General features: G+C 46.4%; 1 protein-coding gene and 1 pseudogene across 6 annotated transcripts in view; one reads left to right on the forward strand and one right to left on the reverse strand.

The window, feature by feature from the left end:
• Mylk3 (myosin light chain kinase 3) overlaps window positions 1-17,130 on the forward strand; it is a 55,324-nt gene that overhangs the window by 8,166 nt on the left and 30,028 nt on the right. The window contains exons 1-3 of one of the 6 annotated variants that reach the window (XM_006971752.4): window positions 6,846-7,478; window positions 12,250-12,343; window positions 13,512-13,917. In XM_006971752.4, coding sequence (XP_006971814.3) covers window positions 6,993-7,478; window positions 12,250-12,343; window positions 13,512-13,917 — 986 coding nt within the window. In that variant the 5' untranslated portion in view covers window positions 6,846-6,992. Of the gene's footprint in view, window positions 1-6,845; window positions 7,479-12,249; window positions 12,344-13,511; window positions 13,918-17,130 lie in introns of those variants that run through there. The other 5 variants (XM_042277379.2, XM_042277380.2, XM_042277381.2 and 2 more) reach the window with 5 other exon arrangements.
• Window positions 295-1,158, reverse strand: LOC102907988 (small ribosomal subunit protein uS5 pseudogene; annotated as a pseudogene).

Below are 17,130 nucleotides of genomic sequence, written 5' to 3' on the forward strand. Positions count from 1 at the left end.
CTCACATTCTAAGAGCCAAGAAACAAGCACAGTCTGCTTCCTCAGCATTCTCGTGATTCATCATAGTCATTTCCAGAAAGGAAAAACAAAATTTAAATATATTTTGGGCATCAATAGATGCCCACTTTAAATCTTGAAAGATTGAATTACATCTAATTTTTAACTCACAAGTATTTTTTAAAGACCTTTACAAATTTCAAAGTGTTAACAATAATATATATATATATATATATATATATATATATATATATATAAACAGATTTAATTCACTTTATTTTTCTTGTATAAAAACCTTTATGTGGTAGCCACAGCTGGAGCCTGGGTTCTCTGAACAGAGATTCTAGTGTGGGTTTTAGCAAGGTGGTCAGTGAATTCCTGATAAGGAGACTTGGTGAACACTGTCTCTTTCCAGAGGTCTGGGGTCAGGTAGCTGTAGGTCTTGGAGATGGCATCAACGGTGGCTTTGGCAAAGTTGCCCAGGGTGGCAGTGCAACCCCTGGCTGATGTGTAGCAGTCATCAATGCGGGCCATCACCAGTAACTTCTTAGGCGCAGGAGCAGAGACAATGCCAGTGCCTCTGGGGGCAGGGATGAGACGCACCAACACAGAGCCACAGCGGCCTGTCACTTTGCACGGGACAGTGTGGGGCTTGCCAATCTTGTTCCCCCAGTAGCCTCTCCGCACAGGGACAATGGACAGCTTGGCCAAGATGATGGCCCCTCGGATGGCAGTGGTTACTTCCTTGGAGCACATCACACCAACACCAACAGGACCATTGTAGTCCCCAATAGCAACAAAAGCTTTGAACCTGGTCCGCTGGCCAGCCCAAGTCTGCTTCTGCACTGGCATGATCTTTAGGACCTCATCCTTTAGGGATGCGCCCAGGAAAAAGTCAATGATCTCAGATTCCTTAACGGGAAGGGAGAACAGGTAGATCTCCTCCAGGGACTTGATCTTCATGTCCTTAACCAGGCGGCCCAGCGTGGTGACGGGGATCCACTCCTTGTCTTCAGCTTTACCTCGACGAGCCCTGGGGCCTCGACCACAGCCACGGCCTCAAAGGCTGCTGCCGAATCCTCCGTGGAAGCTGCTGTGGCCTCCTAGTCCTGGGCCCCAGGGTCCTCCGGGCCCTCCTGCTGCACCAGTGTTGTCTGCCATTTGGTGTTTTCCTGAAGAAGAAGGAGGAGGAGGAGGAGGAGGAGAAGGAGAAGGAGAAAAGGAGAAGGAGAAAAGGAGGAGGAGGAGGAGGAGGAGGAGGAGGAGGAGGAGGAGGAGGAGGAGAAGGAGAAGGAGAAGGAGAAGGAGAAGGAGAAGGAGAAGGAGAAGGAGAAGGAGAAGGAGAAGGAGAAGGAGAAGGAGAAGGAGAAGGAGAAGGAGAAGGAGAAGGAGAAGGAGAAGGAGAAGGAGAAGGAGAAGGAGAAGGAGAAGGAGAAGGAGAAGGAGAAGGAGAAGGAGAAGGAGAAGGAGAAGGAGAAGGAGAAGGAAGAAGAAGAAGAAGAAGAAGAAGAAGAAGAAGAAGAAGAAGAAGAAGAAGAAGAAGAAGAAGAAGAAATAGTATATTTTTTTCTGTAACAGTAACTAGATGAACTTCTCAATTGAGTAAAAACTTTTATATAGTTTGGCAAAATGAAAATGTGCACAATGGGCTTGTTTCCTCTACTGAAATCTCCTAAATCATGTCAACGTCTGGTTACGAGGGGACATGTCTTTTAAAACAGACGGTGCAAAGAGAAAAGGAAGCTTCAGCTGTTTCTTGGGCCTGCCCATTGTGTCATTTAGAAAGGAAAACTGATGAATTCATGTTAAACTGTAGATTTAAAGACCAGATAAAGGGTGCAAGGTAGTGGAAACATGATGGAGTTTTAGGAATGCTTTTGTTCTTTAAAAATGGGCTCTTTTATTAAGTCCTCTTACAGCTCCTTGTCTGTCTTACTTTTCTGTTGCCGTGATAAAGCACCATGGCCAAAGCAACTTGCAGAAGGGAGGGCTTCTGCTGGGCTCACGGTCCTGGACAGAGGGACAGGGGTCCATAGCCACCACAGTGGGGAAGCATGGCACCAGCACCATAGCGTGGAGGCAGGGAAAGCGGGGGCTTGCATCTTCAACTGTCAGGAGACTGAACTGGAGATGGAGGGAGTCTTGAAACCTCTAAGCCTGCCCCCAGAGGCTTACTTCCTCTAGCAAGGCCACACCTCCTAACCCTCCCCAAACAGGGCTCCCAACGGAAAACCAAGCTTTCAAATGGCGGTCTTAAGGGGAGGCATCTCATTCAAACCACCACACTCATCTAATAGCTCAATAAGCAGAGTCATAGCAGAAAAGAGAAGATAGCCTTACAGTTTTCAATACACAATACAGTTTTCTCTTGTTCTGAGACAGGGTCTAATATAGCCCAGGTGGGCTATATTATAATATAGCTGGCTGAGGCTAGGCATGATTTTGAAGTCCTGATCCTTCACCCCTGGAATCATAGGCCTATGCACCTTCACTATCCCATTTTGGGCAGGATCAAACCCAGAGCCTCTGGTAGGCTGGGTGATCGTCTACCCACTGAGACACACCCCAGCCAAGATTCGAGTACGGAACACTCAGCATAGTCTACTGCAGCACCAAGCTCCCTACCAGACAAGTTCCAGGAAACAGAATTATTTGAACAAAGGGACAAATGGAAGAAAACCCGTGTGCAGATGGAGAACTAGGTGCTTATTCTCTGCGTTACAATGAAAGAATGGGGTCTGGGAACTGAACTTGGGTCCTTGCCAGAGTAGCTGATGCTCTTAACCATGGAGCCATCTCTCCAGCCCCTGAAAAAAAGGAAACTTATCAAGGGCTTTTTACAAACATGCATATCCAGCATTTTATATCACAGCTTCTGTAGGTGAATTTTTCTGTCCCTCCTGCTAGCTCCCAAATAACCACATGGAGACTTCTTATTAATTATGAAAGCTTGGCCAATAGCTTAAGCTTGTTACTAACTAGCTCTTAAATGAACTTAACTTAAATGAACCCATTTCTATTAATTTGCTTTTTGTCTCATGGCTTTATTACCTTTACTCTATACTGCCCATGTTGCTTCCTCTCCATCTGGCTGGTCCTTCTTCCCAGATCCTTTCTGGCCCAAAAATCCTGCCTAGTTATTGACCATTCAGCTTTTTATTAAACCAATCTGAGTGACAAATTTTCACAGTGTATAAAGAGATTATTCCACAACAAGCATCAATAAAAATCTTATACTTATCACTCATATGTTACCATGAGGACAAAACATAGCAATAATTCAACAGAAGTGATGTAAAGTCTTGTGGTGTAAAAGGCAGCTGGTGCCTCCTGAAGTTGTAAGATAGAAAAATGTCCTTGAAATAACATGACACCAGCAACTACTAGAACCTTCCAGTCTTTCTTCTCCATTCAAAGACAACTTTCTGTGGGTGTCAGCCACTCCTAAATGTGCCTTTTGGTCCCTTCATTGTGTCTATGATTGTTACCAGATAGAGTCACAGCCTGGAGGTAGAATCATTCACCTGCCCTCAATGAACTGATTAAAAGAACCAAATTAAAGCAAAAATCAGAAAAAGGAGATTTATTCAATGTGGCCATTTTGGGAAAGGGAACAAATAGATCCAGCAAGCCCCACCCAAGTCTACCTTCAGGGTCCTGAGGTTTAGGATTAGGTAGAGGTCAGAACTATACATAACTAAGCAGTCCTGGTCAAGATGTGTTGTTCCTGCACGGCAATGATTTATCACTGCTTTGGCTCTACACTCCCTCAAGGTGATCTGGAAACAGCATTCTCTCTCTTGGAGATGTTTCATCCAGGCTGGCCCAGGCTTTAGCCCTTCTCTTTTTTAGGCATGTGATGCCTGGGGGCACTCTAATTTGAGGTTAACACAAAAATACATCTCTCAACTCAGAGGAAGCAAGAGATAGATTCCTTTAGAGCTAAGATACACATTACCATGGTCCCTAGAACATAGCTTTAGGCCTTCCCAAATACAGTGTTCCAACAGGAAAATAGTTTTTATGGGAACAAGACAAAGAAAGCCACAAATCAAGGAATTTTCAGAATACGTTTGGTGTACACATCAGAGAGGTAGTTACAGCAAGATGGGAGAATCTCAACAGGCCTCAGGTGTTTTCTGATAATGCTCTTTGAAAAAAGAATTTTATTTTAGATTTATTTATTTTACGTGTATGAGTGTTTTGTGTGCATATAAACATGTATCACGTGACTCATGGTGTCAGCAGATGAGGGTATCAGAAGAGGGTATCAAATCCCCTGGAGCTGGAGTTACAGACAGTCGTCAGTCACCCCGTGAGCGCTGGCAGTTAAGCTGCTGAGCCATCCATCTTGAGCTATCGCTCCAGCCCCGAGATAGCGTTCTTAGCTCTTCCAGTGGTGGAGGGGAGGGTTTTGCTAAGTTAATGCGTTTCTATCTGTTTGTCAGGATGTTAGGGCTGATACAGGTAGGTAAGGCTAGCTGTTTGGTAGGCTAAAGATCACCCAAGATAAACTGTAATTTAGTCTTGAAACTTCAACCTTCCAAACTCCAATCCTGGAGCTTAAGGCGGTCAGCCCTTGCACACAGCTTCTTTTTGGGAACTGTGGGTCACAGGTCTGTCGTTTCAATAGTCTGAGAGCTGAAGTGAGGGGACACAAGAGTTTCTGTAGGAAATCTTCACCCTTGCCAGACAGATGCACTACCATACCTGGTTTATGTAATGCCAGGAACTGAGTCCAGGGCTCTGTGCACACTGGGTAATTACTCCACCAGCCCAGCCACATCCCCACTCTATGCATCTGCCTTTAATCTCACTAATAGGACGGACCAAGCTCCTTTTGAGCTTGCTGATCATTCCATCTCCAACACTCAGGACTGCCCCCAGAAATGAGTGTGGATCCTCCCATGCAGAGGAACAGGTGTTCTGAAGAGGAAGGAGAGTGGGGGGGGGTGGAGGGGGGGTTGGGTGTGGGGGAGGGGTGGTCAAGCATAACAAGGACACTATTGAAAGGCCACCTATGGGCTTAAAATAGCAAAATGGACTGATGGTGCCTGTGGATGCTAAATTTCCAGGCTGGTTTATCGAAATTGCTTGTGTTCAGTAAAGGGGACCTGGGGGGCACTAAAGTCCCCTTCCCTTGATGCCACTCTGTCTGTGGCAAAACCACCTTTCTGAGCCCATGTACCTGTGTGCTCTGGACATATTTTCTTTTCTGGGCTCTGCTCTTTCCCATGAGGGACTGGCTGAAAGTTGTCAGACATCCTTGGCACTCTGAGGTGAAAATTCACCTGTGTGTCCCACCCCAGTGGTGACCTGAATGTGTCCACTTCAGACATCGATGCTTCTGTAAGGTTTGACTAGAGCTAAGAATTATTGAAGATAAAGTGTTTGCAAACCACAGGAACACAGGCCTTATTGTTCTCTGTGACACTCCAGAGCCTGGAAGCTTAGATATCGGTCTTCTGATGTGTTCGTTGTCATTACTGGGAGCCAGAGGGTCACTGGTCAGAGTCTCCAGAGGGCCACTGATCAGAGTCTCCAGAGGGTCACTGAGCAGAGTCTCCAGAGGGTCACTGAACAGAGTCTCCAGAGGGCTTTTTTAAGGAACACGACCCGTGGGGTTGCACTTGGTGAGTAGCCTAGGTTGTTGTTTCCTCAGATCTATTTTTAGGCACAAGCAGGGACCCACGTGCATGTTTGGTAGGGACAAGACCTGTAGACTCTCCCCAAATCTACATTTCATGTATCATCCAAGTAGGAAACGACAACAGAAAGGTTGTTTTTAGCTTGCGGAAACATTAAAATTTCCATGGTGGTAAAAGACAGAACATGATGGACCGGTCTCTCAGTTCACTCTGCCTTTTGTTGTGAATTAAATGCATGTGTGACTGTGGGACACCATCTCTTCAGCATCTGGAAGTCTGAAAACCACCTTGCGGAGTCCAGCTGACAGATACACTCTCTTAGGGATTTTTTTTTTTTTTTGCTAATAATAAATCACAAATAAATTTATTTTAAGACAATTTGTTGGTATACACACAATTTTATCATTTAAAAAGACCAAAGTGAATTTGTATGTTAAATGAGAACATGCTTTTCTGTATTTTATGTTTATTTTATTTTGGCTTTTGAGACAGGGTTTCTCTGTGTAGCCCTGTCTTTTCTGGAACTCTCTCTGTAGACCAGGCTGGCCTGGAACTCAGAGATCCACCTGCTTCGCAAGTGCTGGGATTAAAGGCGTGTGCCACCACTGCCCAGGTATTTTTATTTTTAATTAAATTACAATTATAGCATTTCTCCCTTCCTTTTCCTCCATCCAACCCCTTCTATGTCCCCCCCGACACACACACACTCAAAGTCATGTCGTTTTTCTTTATTGTTATTATTATATGCATACAAACACATGAATTGATCACTACAACCTACGGAGTTTGTTTAGTGTTACTTGTATATTATTTCAGGGCTGACCACCTGGTATTGGATAATCAATTAGGGAGCTCATCCCCGGGGAAGACTAATTCTCCTGCTCTCAGCTCTCCTTGGTTGCCTGTAATTCTTTGTCTAGAGGTGGGGTGCCGTGGATTCCCCCTTCCCAGTCTGCATGCTAAAAGACATTTTTCTCCCAACCTTTAACATCAGCTATATGAACCCCAGCCTTCTCCGGGCAGATTCTTAAAATATCTGCCGTCAGCAGCCTCTCAAAGGGGAATGTTAATTGTTACCATGATGTCAAAGAGGCCCCAAGAGAAGGGCCTAGGCCAAACTCAGCCCGTTACTCTCTGGCAGTGGCTGAGTGAGAGATAGATAGAGCAGACACACAGAAAACCTGGTCCTCTCAGCTGCCCAAACAGCCCAGGCAGCAGGGCAGGCGGGTACTGTGCAGCAAGGCTCTTCTTACCAGGACGATGGTCTTCCAGACGTTACCACCTAAGTGAGAAGCAGGCCTGGGGTGCTGGTTTCCTTGCCTCTGCCCTTACCAAGCCGGAATTGGGATGTCAGGAGTTTTGGAGGAGGATCCCGAGGGTCTGGGCCCTCTGGGTCTGCCAGCGTTGAGCAGAGCTTGCTTAACCACCGTGGACAAGAAACTTAACGCGCTGAGTGAGAAGGTTGACAGACTCTTGCATTTCCAAGAAGATGTCACAGAGAAGCTGCAGTGTGTGTGCCAAGGCATGGACCACCTGGAACAAGGTCTTCATCGGCTGGAGGCCTCCCGGGAGTTTGGTCTGGCAGGGCCTGACAGTCCTCCTCAGGCCACTGCTCAGGCTGCATGGCCTGAAGTCCTGGAGCTGGTGAGGGCCGTGCGGCAGGAGGGTGCTCAGCACAGTGCCAGGCTCGAAGCCCTCTTCAAGATGGTGGTGGCTGTGGACAGGGCTATTGCTTTGGTAGGGACCGCTTTCCAGCACTCAAAGGTGGGTGATGCCGTCACCCAAGGGAACGTGCCCTGGAGGAAAGGCAGCCTAGCTGACCGCTCTGAGGAGGTTGGTTCTGGATTCCCTGCCCTGGCTGGAGGGGGTTCTGGGACCCTGGTGGGGAGACTGGCCAGGAAATGATTCTTAGAAGAGCTGGGGACATTGTTTCCTCATCAAGCATTGTGTGTCCTGTTGATGGGGAAATGAAAGATGGAAACTTAGGGACTATAGACGGATTTTCATGCAGTCCACTGATCCCCGCTCTCTCTAAAAAAGGATGAGGTAGTGAGTGGTCCAGTCAGAAGGTAGGTCCCTTGGTCAACTCCTGGGCCACCTAGATGTGAGGGACAAACTAGCTGTGAGGAAGAGGAGGGTGTTGCACTTAACATTCCTGGGACTTCTCTGTCCTGGAGTAAGAGACATGGTCAATTTACCCCACAGCCCTTAGTCAACAACCCAACCCTCTCTGTCCCCTACACTGTGCTTTGTCCCAGAGTAGGCAAAGTGTGTGGCCGCCTGTGGGGAAATGAGTGTTGACAGTGACTCACAGGGGACAAGCAGAAGCCTGACTTTCCCCCAAGGTGAAAGATGGCATTTCTGGGAGTAGCTGTTCCCAAGGGTTGTATAATCACACCCTCTGGCTAATAGAAGCTTGCCCAATGGTCAAGGGTGTGTGTGTGTGTGTGTGTGTGTGTGTGTGTGTGTGTGTGTGTGTGTGTCTGTGTCTGTGTCTGTGTAGGGAATACCCTGTTTGAGAACAGCTGAGGACCAGCCACTTAGCAACACCAGATAACCTGGAGCCACCATTTAAGATTCTGTGATTATCATTTGCTCCTGGCAGGGAATGGATTGGGGTCTAATGAGGTCTGTGCTTGAAGAGGATGCCTTCCTTCCCAGCCCAGCAGGTCCCCAGCCCCCCAGCTGTCCCTCTTCTCCCTGTCTGAAGCTCCTTCCTCCTGGAGCACACCTCTCCCTCAGCTCCCTGATCCTGCTCTGCAGTCCTGGAAATGCTGGCCTGCAGAGAAAATGGGACACAGGGCTCTGGCTGCTGATAACCAGCCTGGATTTTGTGAAAGAAAAGGAATCTAATTACACTCCTAAAATAAATTGAATTAATGGCCTTAAAAAGAAAATTAAACTAAAATCTAAAATGTTTTTAATTTGATAATTTAACATGATAAAAGAAAAACATTTTTTGCTATAGGAGGCCCTAGGTTTAATCCCCAACACCAAAGTGAGTGTGTGTGTGTGGGGGGGGGGAAATCAAGCAAATATAAATCCAAGAAAAACTCATGAAAATCGTCTCCTTCCGATTTCACTCCTGGGTCCCCAGGAGACTCAGTTTCCAGGTTCCTATGAGCTATCCAGGTAAAGGTTTTGCAACTAAAAGCATATTGTGTGGGTAAAGCCTAACCAGCCTTTTAAAAATGTCATTTAAGGTGAAGTGTAGCTGCACTCGCCTGCAGGATGAGGAGCTTAGGGCCAGCCTGGGCTATATGGTGCCTTGTCTAAAAAAATAAAAAGTCATTCCAGGGGCTGTGGGTGGAGGTTCATTATGCCTTCAGTAAAGAAATTTCTCCTTGGTTTTCTGAGTGTGGGGAGTGAATTCTACCCCCTCCTGAGGGATATTTCTGCTACAAGATAGTAACTATTTACATAGCATATCACATTAGGAACCATACTATACAGTGTATAATGTACAGAGTATTTGAAGTCCATAGGAATATCGAGGCTGGAGGCAAACACTAAGTCTCCTGTGTGTCCTGGATGCTATGGGGTGAATGTTCTTGAAGAGGTTGTTTTGTTTTGCTTATGATTTTGAAGTTTATAGTGTTGAAATATTAAAAATGCACGTGAGATCCCATTTTCCATCCATCAGAATGAAAAGAGTAGTGGAAGAGGATTAAAATGTTGGATAATGTGCTTTTGAGAGGCAGTGGTCTCACATTTATATAAGGCAGAGAACTGAGTGGAATGAGTGGTGTTGCTCAAAGGGGGCCTCTTACCCAGCATGCCCTGAGCCCACGTTTCAAACCCAGCACTACAGTAAACAAATAACAAGAAGAATTTAGCATTTGTGTCTAAAAGACAAGGGCTACCTCAGACACACAATCGTATCGCTGTTAGTGTATCCCTGAAGCAAACAGCTTTGCTACTATTTGAAGTTAGTATTCAAGCATCCCCGAATGTCTTAAACTTCTTAAAATTCTTACAGTTTCATTATTAAATCAGACCCAAATGAAGCAATTGGTGATGTCTTATAAAGCTAATTCTTCTTTTGAACTCATAAAAAACTGTCTTTTTAATAAGGAAAGCCTCAAACATAACCACAAGCAGACAGAATGACATATTTTAAAGCTTTGACATCTTTCACTAAAGGATGGACTATTGTTTAAAACCTTTTTGCATTTTCGGTGAACGACCTGTTCACAAACTTTCCTCCCCTTTCCTATTTCATTCCCTTCCTTTCCTTATTTATTTATAAGAGCTGTTTGTAGGGTAATGGGATGAACTGATGCCCGTGTTGTTATATACAGGCATCGCAGAGTGGGAAGTCAGGGACTGTCATGTCACTCTTGCTTGATTTCCTGTCTTCGCGGCCCCACTGCATCTCCCTCTGGTTTTGTGCTTAGTTCATGTACCATTGACTGTCTGCTGGGTTGGGTTCTGTCTTTCCATTACACTGCCAATTGTTAATTGGATCATGACATGCTTCTGCTGTCAGGAATGAACTTGGAGTTCAGAGAACTCTGCAAACTGAGGTGGGAGTAAAGCTTAATGTCCTTGGGCTTGCAAGATGGTTCAGTGGGTAAAGACACTTGCTACAAAGTCTGAAAGCCTGAGTCAAAAACCAGCGGCAGAAGGAGGAGAATGAATTCCTGCAAGTTGTCATGTGATCTCCAAGGGGGAGGGGCTCATGCTTACACACACACACACACACACACACACACACACACACACACACTCACACGCACACGCACACACACTGAATGAATGAATGAATGAATGAATGCAGTACTTGATGCTCTGGGACCACAAAGGAGCGAGAAGGGAACAGGACTGAGAGAAGTGAGTGGAGCAAAGGAAAACTGGAGGGGGATTTGGGAGATGGGAGGACTTTGGGGAACTGCCCTGGAGGATGACCCAAGGACTCAGGCCAGGAACGGAAAAACAAACCCTACCCTAAGTCAGAACAACATTCAAGCTGCTATGGTTCTGGTTGAGATTGAATTCCGAGGTCAAATCATGCTTGGGGGATGGGACACCCCAGTCAGTGTCTAACCCGAGCCTGGGAGCCGCGTGGGGACCCCACTTCAGCCTTCCCAGTGCAGCATTGTGGCAGCCACCTGGCCTCTCAAACTTGCTGCCTTGAACTCTGCTCTCAGCACCTGGGCGACCCTCCGCTTTTCTGCTTCTCACTTTCTCTCTGTGAACCGGGAATCATCCCATTAGTAAATACTATCTGCCTCAGAGAGTGGGCAGGAAGAGTGGGACCTAATCTGTGAAATGTTTGAAAAGTGTGTCCAGCACACAAAAGTTACTCAACAGCTACAGCTATTTTGAAAGAGTGACAAGTGTCAAGGGGCCGCTGTGTAAGGATGCTGAACGCTGGTCCAGAGACATGCCGGGCAACTCTCCTTTAAACCTAAAAGGTCTGCTAGAGACCAGGGCCTGATAGACAAGCTCAGAGCCCTGTACTGGTCCTGGACACTCTGTGACTGTCAGGGAGCTCTCCAGAAAAGGTTTCCATCTCTTGCTGGGACCCTCAAGGGTTTTGAACCTTTGACCAGTGTAGTCCCAAATGTGGCTCCTGGTGTTAAGTCACAGAAATAGCTCTGGTTTACATACCCTTGGTCCCCTGTACACCAGGGGATATGACTCATAGTAACAGGCCTCTCTCAGGCCCCAGTCACGGAGTTCCTTAATGGGGAGCCCAGAGATAAGGACAGCTGAAGACACATTTTGTCTGCAGCATTAAAAAGATTTTAACTGGTTTCCAACACTGAAGATTTAAATCTTTGGATTAAAACTCTAGAAAAAAATCTTTGGATTAAAAATCCCTTTGAAGGTAGCAGAACTGTCCTATATCTTGTACATTTGTTGACCTGGTATGGTGGTGCACACCTTAAGCTCAGTACTCTGGAGGCAGAAGCAGGAGGATTTCTGTGAGTCTGGTCTTTAGAGGGCATTCTAGACCAGTCAGGGCTACATGGTGAGACACCGTTTCACAAAAAAGTTTATAGTTTGTATGTGAAATTTATTGTATACAAATGATGCTTTAATAAATTATTTTTTATTTAATTTTATACTTTAATAAGTCTGATTTAAACAAAAATCTAATTCCAGTTTCTCTTGTAAAACAAAGAAGATCTAGCAACTCTAGGCCCAAATGATAAAGCTCAGATGGAGACCGTTCCTCAGCTCCCAGGCTGCGGTTAGCCATTGACTAATAGGATAGGTGCCCCATCCCCAATCATGGATTTGACTTTGGAATCCACTCTCAACCAGAGCTACAGCAGCATGAATAGTAGAGCTGAGTTGATGATTTAGGATCGAGCTGTTTTTCCCATTCCTAGCCTAGGAGCCTTGTACTGCAGTGTGTTTAGAACCTTCTCTCACGAGGCCCAGCGCCCTAGCTGTTCAGTGAAGCACTGGGAAGGATGTGGGTCCTGGGTTTGAGACTAGGCTCACCCGGCCTCGGTGTTTTTGTCCCCAAAGTGATAGTACTGTGCATCCCCTAACACTACTGTGGATCATCTGAAATAAACCAACTACATCAAAGTGTGTGGTAGGTGGTCCACGGATGTCTGAATGATGTGTTTTTATGTGGTTATTTTAGAACAAGGAACAAGCAGAAGTTACGGGAGTAAAGTCGAAGCATGTGCTGAGTCCCCGAGGTGAGCAAGCTGATCCCCCCAGGAAACTGTGGGAAGGTGAGCCGCTGCACCTGCTTGATTCTACTGCACACGTAAGGGTTCAGAATCAAGTACCAAGTGCATCACCATGGTGTGGTTGTTTTAGTTCTGTTTGGCTTTTTGAGACAGGATCTCATGTAGCCCAGGCTGGCCTCAAACTCCACCATGCAGCTGAGGATGACCTTGAACTTCTGGTCCTCCTGCCTCCATCTACAGAGTGGCTGGATTGCTTTTATAGAGGTTAATTCTCTCTTCAAACTTTACATGTCCGGCATGGTGGTGCACACCTTTAATCCTGGCACACAGAAGGCAGAGGTAGGCAGATCGCTGAGTTTCAGGCTAGCCAGGGCTACACAGTGAGACCCTGTCTCAAGAAGACAAATTCTTTTTTTTTTTTTTTGTTTTTTAAGATTTATTTCTTTATTATGCATACAGTGTTCTGCCTGCAGGCCAGAAGAGGGCACCAGATCTCATTATAGATAGTTGTGAGCCACCATGTGGTTGCTGGGAATTGAACTCAGGACCTCTGGAAGAGCAGCCAGTGCTCTTAACCGCTGAGCCATCACTCCAGAACCGACAAATTCTTTTTTTGAATAATATTTTTAGGGTTCTAAGGTCAGATTGACAAAACAAGGTATGCTAAGAGAAGTCCAGTTTATGTCCTTCCTCCCTAAGGCCTTTATTTGTGATCATTTAAAAGGTTCTTATCTTGCCTGCCAGGTCCAGTCTATGCAAAGCACTTGTAAGCAGTTATTTATTTACACACGTGCACACTCACAAACACCCTCCCTTCTTCTCTCAGTGTGTATTGGTCTGCACGTGTCTGTGCACCACTTGTGTGCACATTGTGGAGACCAGAGGAGGGCATTAGATGTCCTGGAACTGGGGTTACAGACAATTGTGAGCTACCTTGTAGGTACTGGGGATCAAACCTGGATCCTCTGGAAGAGTAGGCAGTGCCTTTAACTAGTGAGTCACCTCTCAAGGCCATATTTCTCATTTTAAAAATGGCTATACAACACTCCATTGGGTGGGTGTTCTGTCACCCAGACACATCTCCCATGTGTGGGCTATGTGCAGTTTTGGCTTTTATTGATGTGGTACATGGAATGACACATATATGCCCATCTTTCCTTTGTGATCCATTTCTCTTAGAGTGCATTTCACCCCTTCTGTTACCTTGCAGAGAGCCAGGAGAACGCGCCAGTGGGGAGAGTGGAGAGGCTGCCTCTCATCATCAACACTTCACTGAAGGGAGCTGACTGCACCCAGGCAGGAGCCTCACTGAGGCAGGGAGTTGAAGTTCTTGGCCCCAGCCAAGCAGCCCCACCCACAGAAGCAGAATCCAGGCTTCCCGAAACATCCAGTGAGAATACTGGGACTACCCTGGAATTGTCTGTAGCACTGGACAGAATCAGCGAGGTCCTCACCAGCCTCAAGATGTCACAAAGTGAGGGACAAGGAACCTCATCCAGCAAGTCTGACTCTTGGCTCTCAGAAGAGGGCATGAGACTGAGTTCAGGGCCTAGCTCTCAGCCCTTGGGGCCACTGACTCCAGCCAGTGAAGTTCACGGTGGTGAAGCACTCCCCAGGTAAGGGATGTTCTTCTGTGTTGGCCATGGGTGGAGTTGGCTGCACCCCTTGACATGCATCACGGCCAGTGGCCAGTGGCACATGTTGGGTGACCGCTGCATATAGAGAGCTGCACTAGACTCAAAGGGGAAGACCTTATGTTTGGGATCCTGGGGGTGCCAGAATCTTCCTGGCCATGAAAATTACCTGGAGGTAGGGAATGGGGTTTACAAAGAAATATCCACGCCCAGAGATTCTGATTCCTTTGGTCTGGAGTGATTCTCAGGTGCCATTCTTGAATTTTTGTTTTTCTTTCTAATGGGGAATAGGGATGAGAATGACTAACTTTTAGATAAATAGTTACTTCAGCAAGTGGGTTTCACAGAGCACTCTGTCACGTGCCAAGCACTGGTATAGACTTCTGCAGCCATCATCTCATTTTATTCTCCCAGTATTCCCAGCATGTGAAGGTGGTTGTGTAGCTAGAGTTTTCCTGCCTTGCCCACAGTCAGGACAAATCTTTGTCACCTGCCAGTCCCACAGCTGCTCAGACCCAACCAAGTAAACACAGAGACTTATATTGCTTACAAACTGTATGGCCATGGCAGGCTTCTTGCTAACTGTTCTTATAGCTTAAATTAATCCATTTCCATAAATCTATACCTTGCCACGTGGCTCGTGGCTTACCAGCATCTTCACATGCTGCTTGTCATGGCGGTGGCTGGCAGTGACTCTCTTCCACCTTCCTGTTCTCTCAATTCTCTTCTCTGTTAGTCCCACTATACTTCCTGCCTGGCCACTGGCCAATCAGTGTTTTATTTATTGACCAATCAGAGCAATTTGACATATAGACCATCCCATAGCAGTGGTTGTCATATTATTTTACTGGTGGTGAAATTTGGGCAGAGTGCTACCATCACACAAAGCTACCAAATCTATGTGCTTAACCACACACCTGCTCCCTTGGGCCAGCATTTAAAGTCCCAAACAATATGGTGATGAGGAAAGGGTGGGGCAGACAGGTGGAATCATCCTAGGGACTTTTGGGAGATTTATGTCAGACATTCTGGAGAGGCAGTGATGCCTGGGACATAGCTTTGGGAGCTGTGCTCAGTAGAAACTGTAGAAAAGAGAACTGGCTGGCTGCATCCAGTCTGTATTCAGTGTTGTGGTGCAGCCCTGCCGTATCGTCACAGACTCAGAGGGCCCTGCCTTTCTAGGCTTTTCTCAGAGTTACTTGATGCTGGCCACACCTGCCCCAACTCCCTTAACCTATCACAGAGACCACAAGACCTGGTGCTGGGAGATTATCTAGCCTCTTTTTGCTGTGGTGATGGGTTCTGGAAGGAAATGGGACCCCACCCGCACCCCACGCACTCTGTCCCAGGAGCCTTGACAGGCTGGAAGGAGGGATTCCTGGTAGATGTGCCTGGATCCAGGCCAAAGCTCTGAATGTAGCGACCACAGTAGGCATGAACTTCCTGTAAAGTGTTAGGGATCTCCAAAAAACCTCTCAGTGAGGAGCACTGTGCACCCCAGTCATAGCCCTGTGCTGAATTTCAGACACACCAGACTAGAAGTGGGTCTCCGGAAGTGGGGAGGTCACCACCTGCCCTTCCCCACCTAGAATGTGTTTTTTGAGGAAAGTAGATTGAAAATTAAGTGTTAATTCTGACCAGAAGGGACTGCTTGTATGGGTATCCTGAGACCGTTCCTGAACTTGGCAGCACGGAGCTTGTGGTTAATTGGCGATGTCTGTGGTAGGCGTGCTATGCGGTAGGTAAGGAAGCTCTGGACACCAAACATGACACAGAGCTGCGTGACACTGGGGTCACCTCCTACTGGAAGAGAAGGCCAGAGAGGGCACAAGTGGCCAATGGCCTTTTCCACTGACCACCTGGAAACTCCTCCAGCAATTGGCTTGTCAGGTTTTGTGGACCCTGTGGTCTGAGGTAGGCCCCTGTGACTCAGCTTTGATATCCCCTTTCCTCCACTGTGGTCACTGATGCCTATCTAGTGCTAAGCACTCCTGCCAATGCCTAACTGTAGACAGGCTGCCAGGTCTCTCAACTGCACCACTTAGGGCAGCTTCCGTTCTCAAAAGCCTAAACCTCAGAGAGCAGCCCAGGCTTTCAGCTGCTGGAGGAAGGTCTTGTGTTCTTCTTCGTTCTTGTTATTATGATAAATGACATGGAACATAGAATTTACCATCTATCTTAGTCTGTTGAAAGGATGATAAACAGCGCTGGTGGCGGCACTGGTTACTGCATGGAAAGGTCACGAGCATGACAGAACCCAGTGTTAGTTTTTAGAGCTTTGTTAGGAGGGAAAAGTGGGGTGGGGGAGAGGCATGCCTGGAGAGAGAGAAAGATTGGGGGGGAAGCAGAGCAGAGAGAGAGAGCATGAGGTCTGCGTCCACCTTTTTAAGGCACGTACCTAGTCATCAGCGCACACTGCTGGCATAAGACACAAGACCTTTTGCTTAACTCCTGAACTGCGCACGTGCGGTCACGAGCTAGAGTAAGGGCAGAATCCTCGTGTGTGTGTGTGTGTGTGTGTGTGTGTGTGTGTGTGTGTGTGTGTGTGTGTGTGTGTGTGTCTGTGTGTGTTTAGCTGGGGATGGAACTAAGGGCATTGTGTATGCTAGATGAAGGCTCTACCATTTCACCCCTGGCCCATCTTAACCATTTTTTATTTCTTCTTAAAAATCTAAAAGAGCCATATTTGTGTTTATTTTTGTAGACATTTTTAAACAAAGATGTATTTCTTTATCTATTTGTTTATGTGTATACATGTCTATGAGAGCATGCACACTTGTATTTGCAGGTATATGTGCCTATGTGCATGTCAGAAGAAGGCATCAAGGATCTTCCTCTACTTTCTATTCTTTTGTGGCAGACTCTGTCCTTGAGTCTGGGGCTCATGGGGTATTTTGTTGTCTTTGCTGTTTGTTTTTTGTTTTTGTTGTTTTATTCTTGCTAGGCTGGAAGCCCCAGTCATCCTGTCTCTTCCCCTGTCACAGCTGCAGTTATAGACTCATGAGACCCAGATTGTTACATGGGTGCTGTAAGATTTGAACTCCAGTCTTTGATTGGCAGCCATTTCTCCAACCCCAACATTTTCAGAGCTTCAAAGTTGGAGGCTAATTTTCCACAAGAGGATAAATGAAAAACTAAAATATTGTTAATCTTAACTTATGATTTTTAAATTTGTATTTTTAATTTGTAAATTTT

This window comes from Peromyscus maniculatus, chromosome 5 (genome assembly GCF_049852395.1).
Source record: "Peromyscus maniculatus bairdii isolate BWxNUB_F1_BW_parent chromosome 5, HU_Pman_BW_mat_3.1, whole genome shotgun sequence".
NCBI classification, from domain to species: Eukaryota; Metazoa; Chordata; class Mammalia; order Rodentia; family Cricetidae; genus Peromyscus; species Peromyscus maniculatus.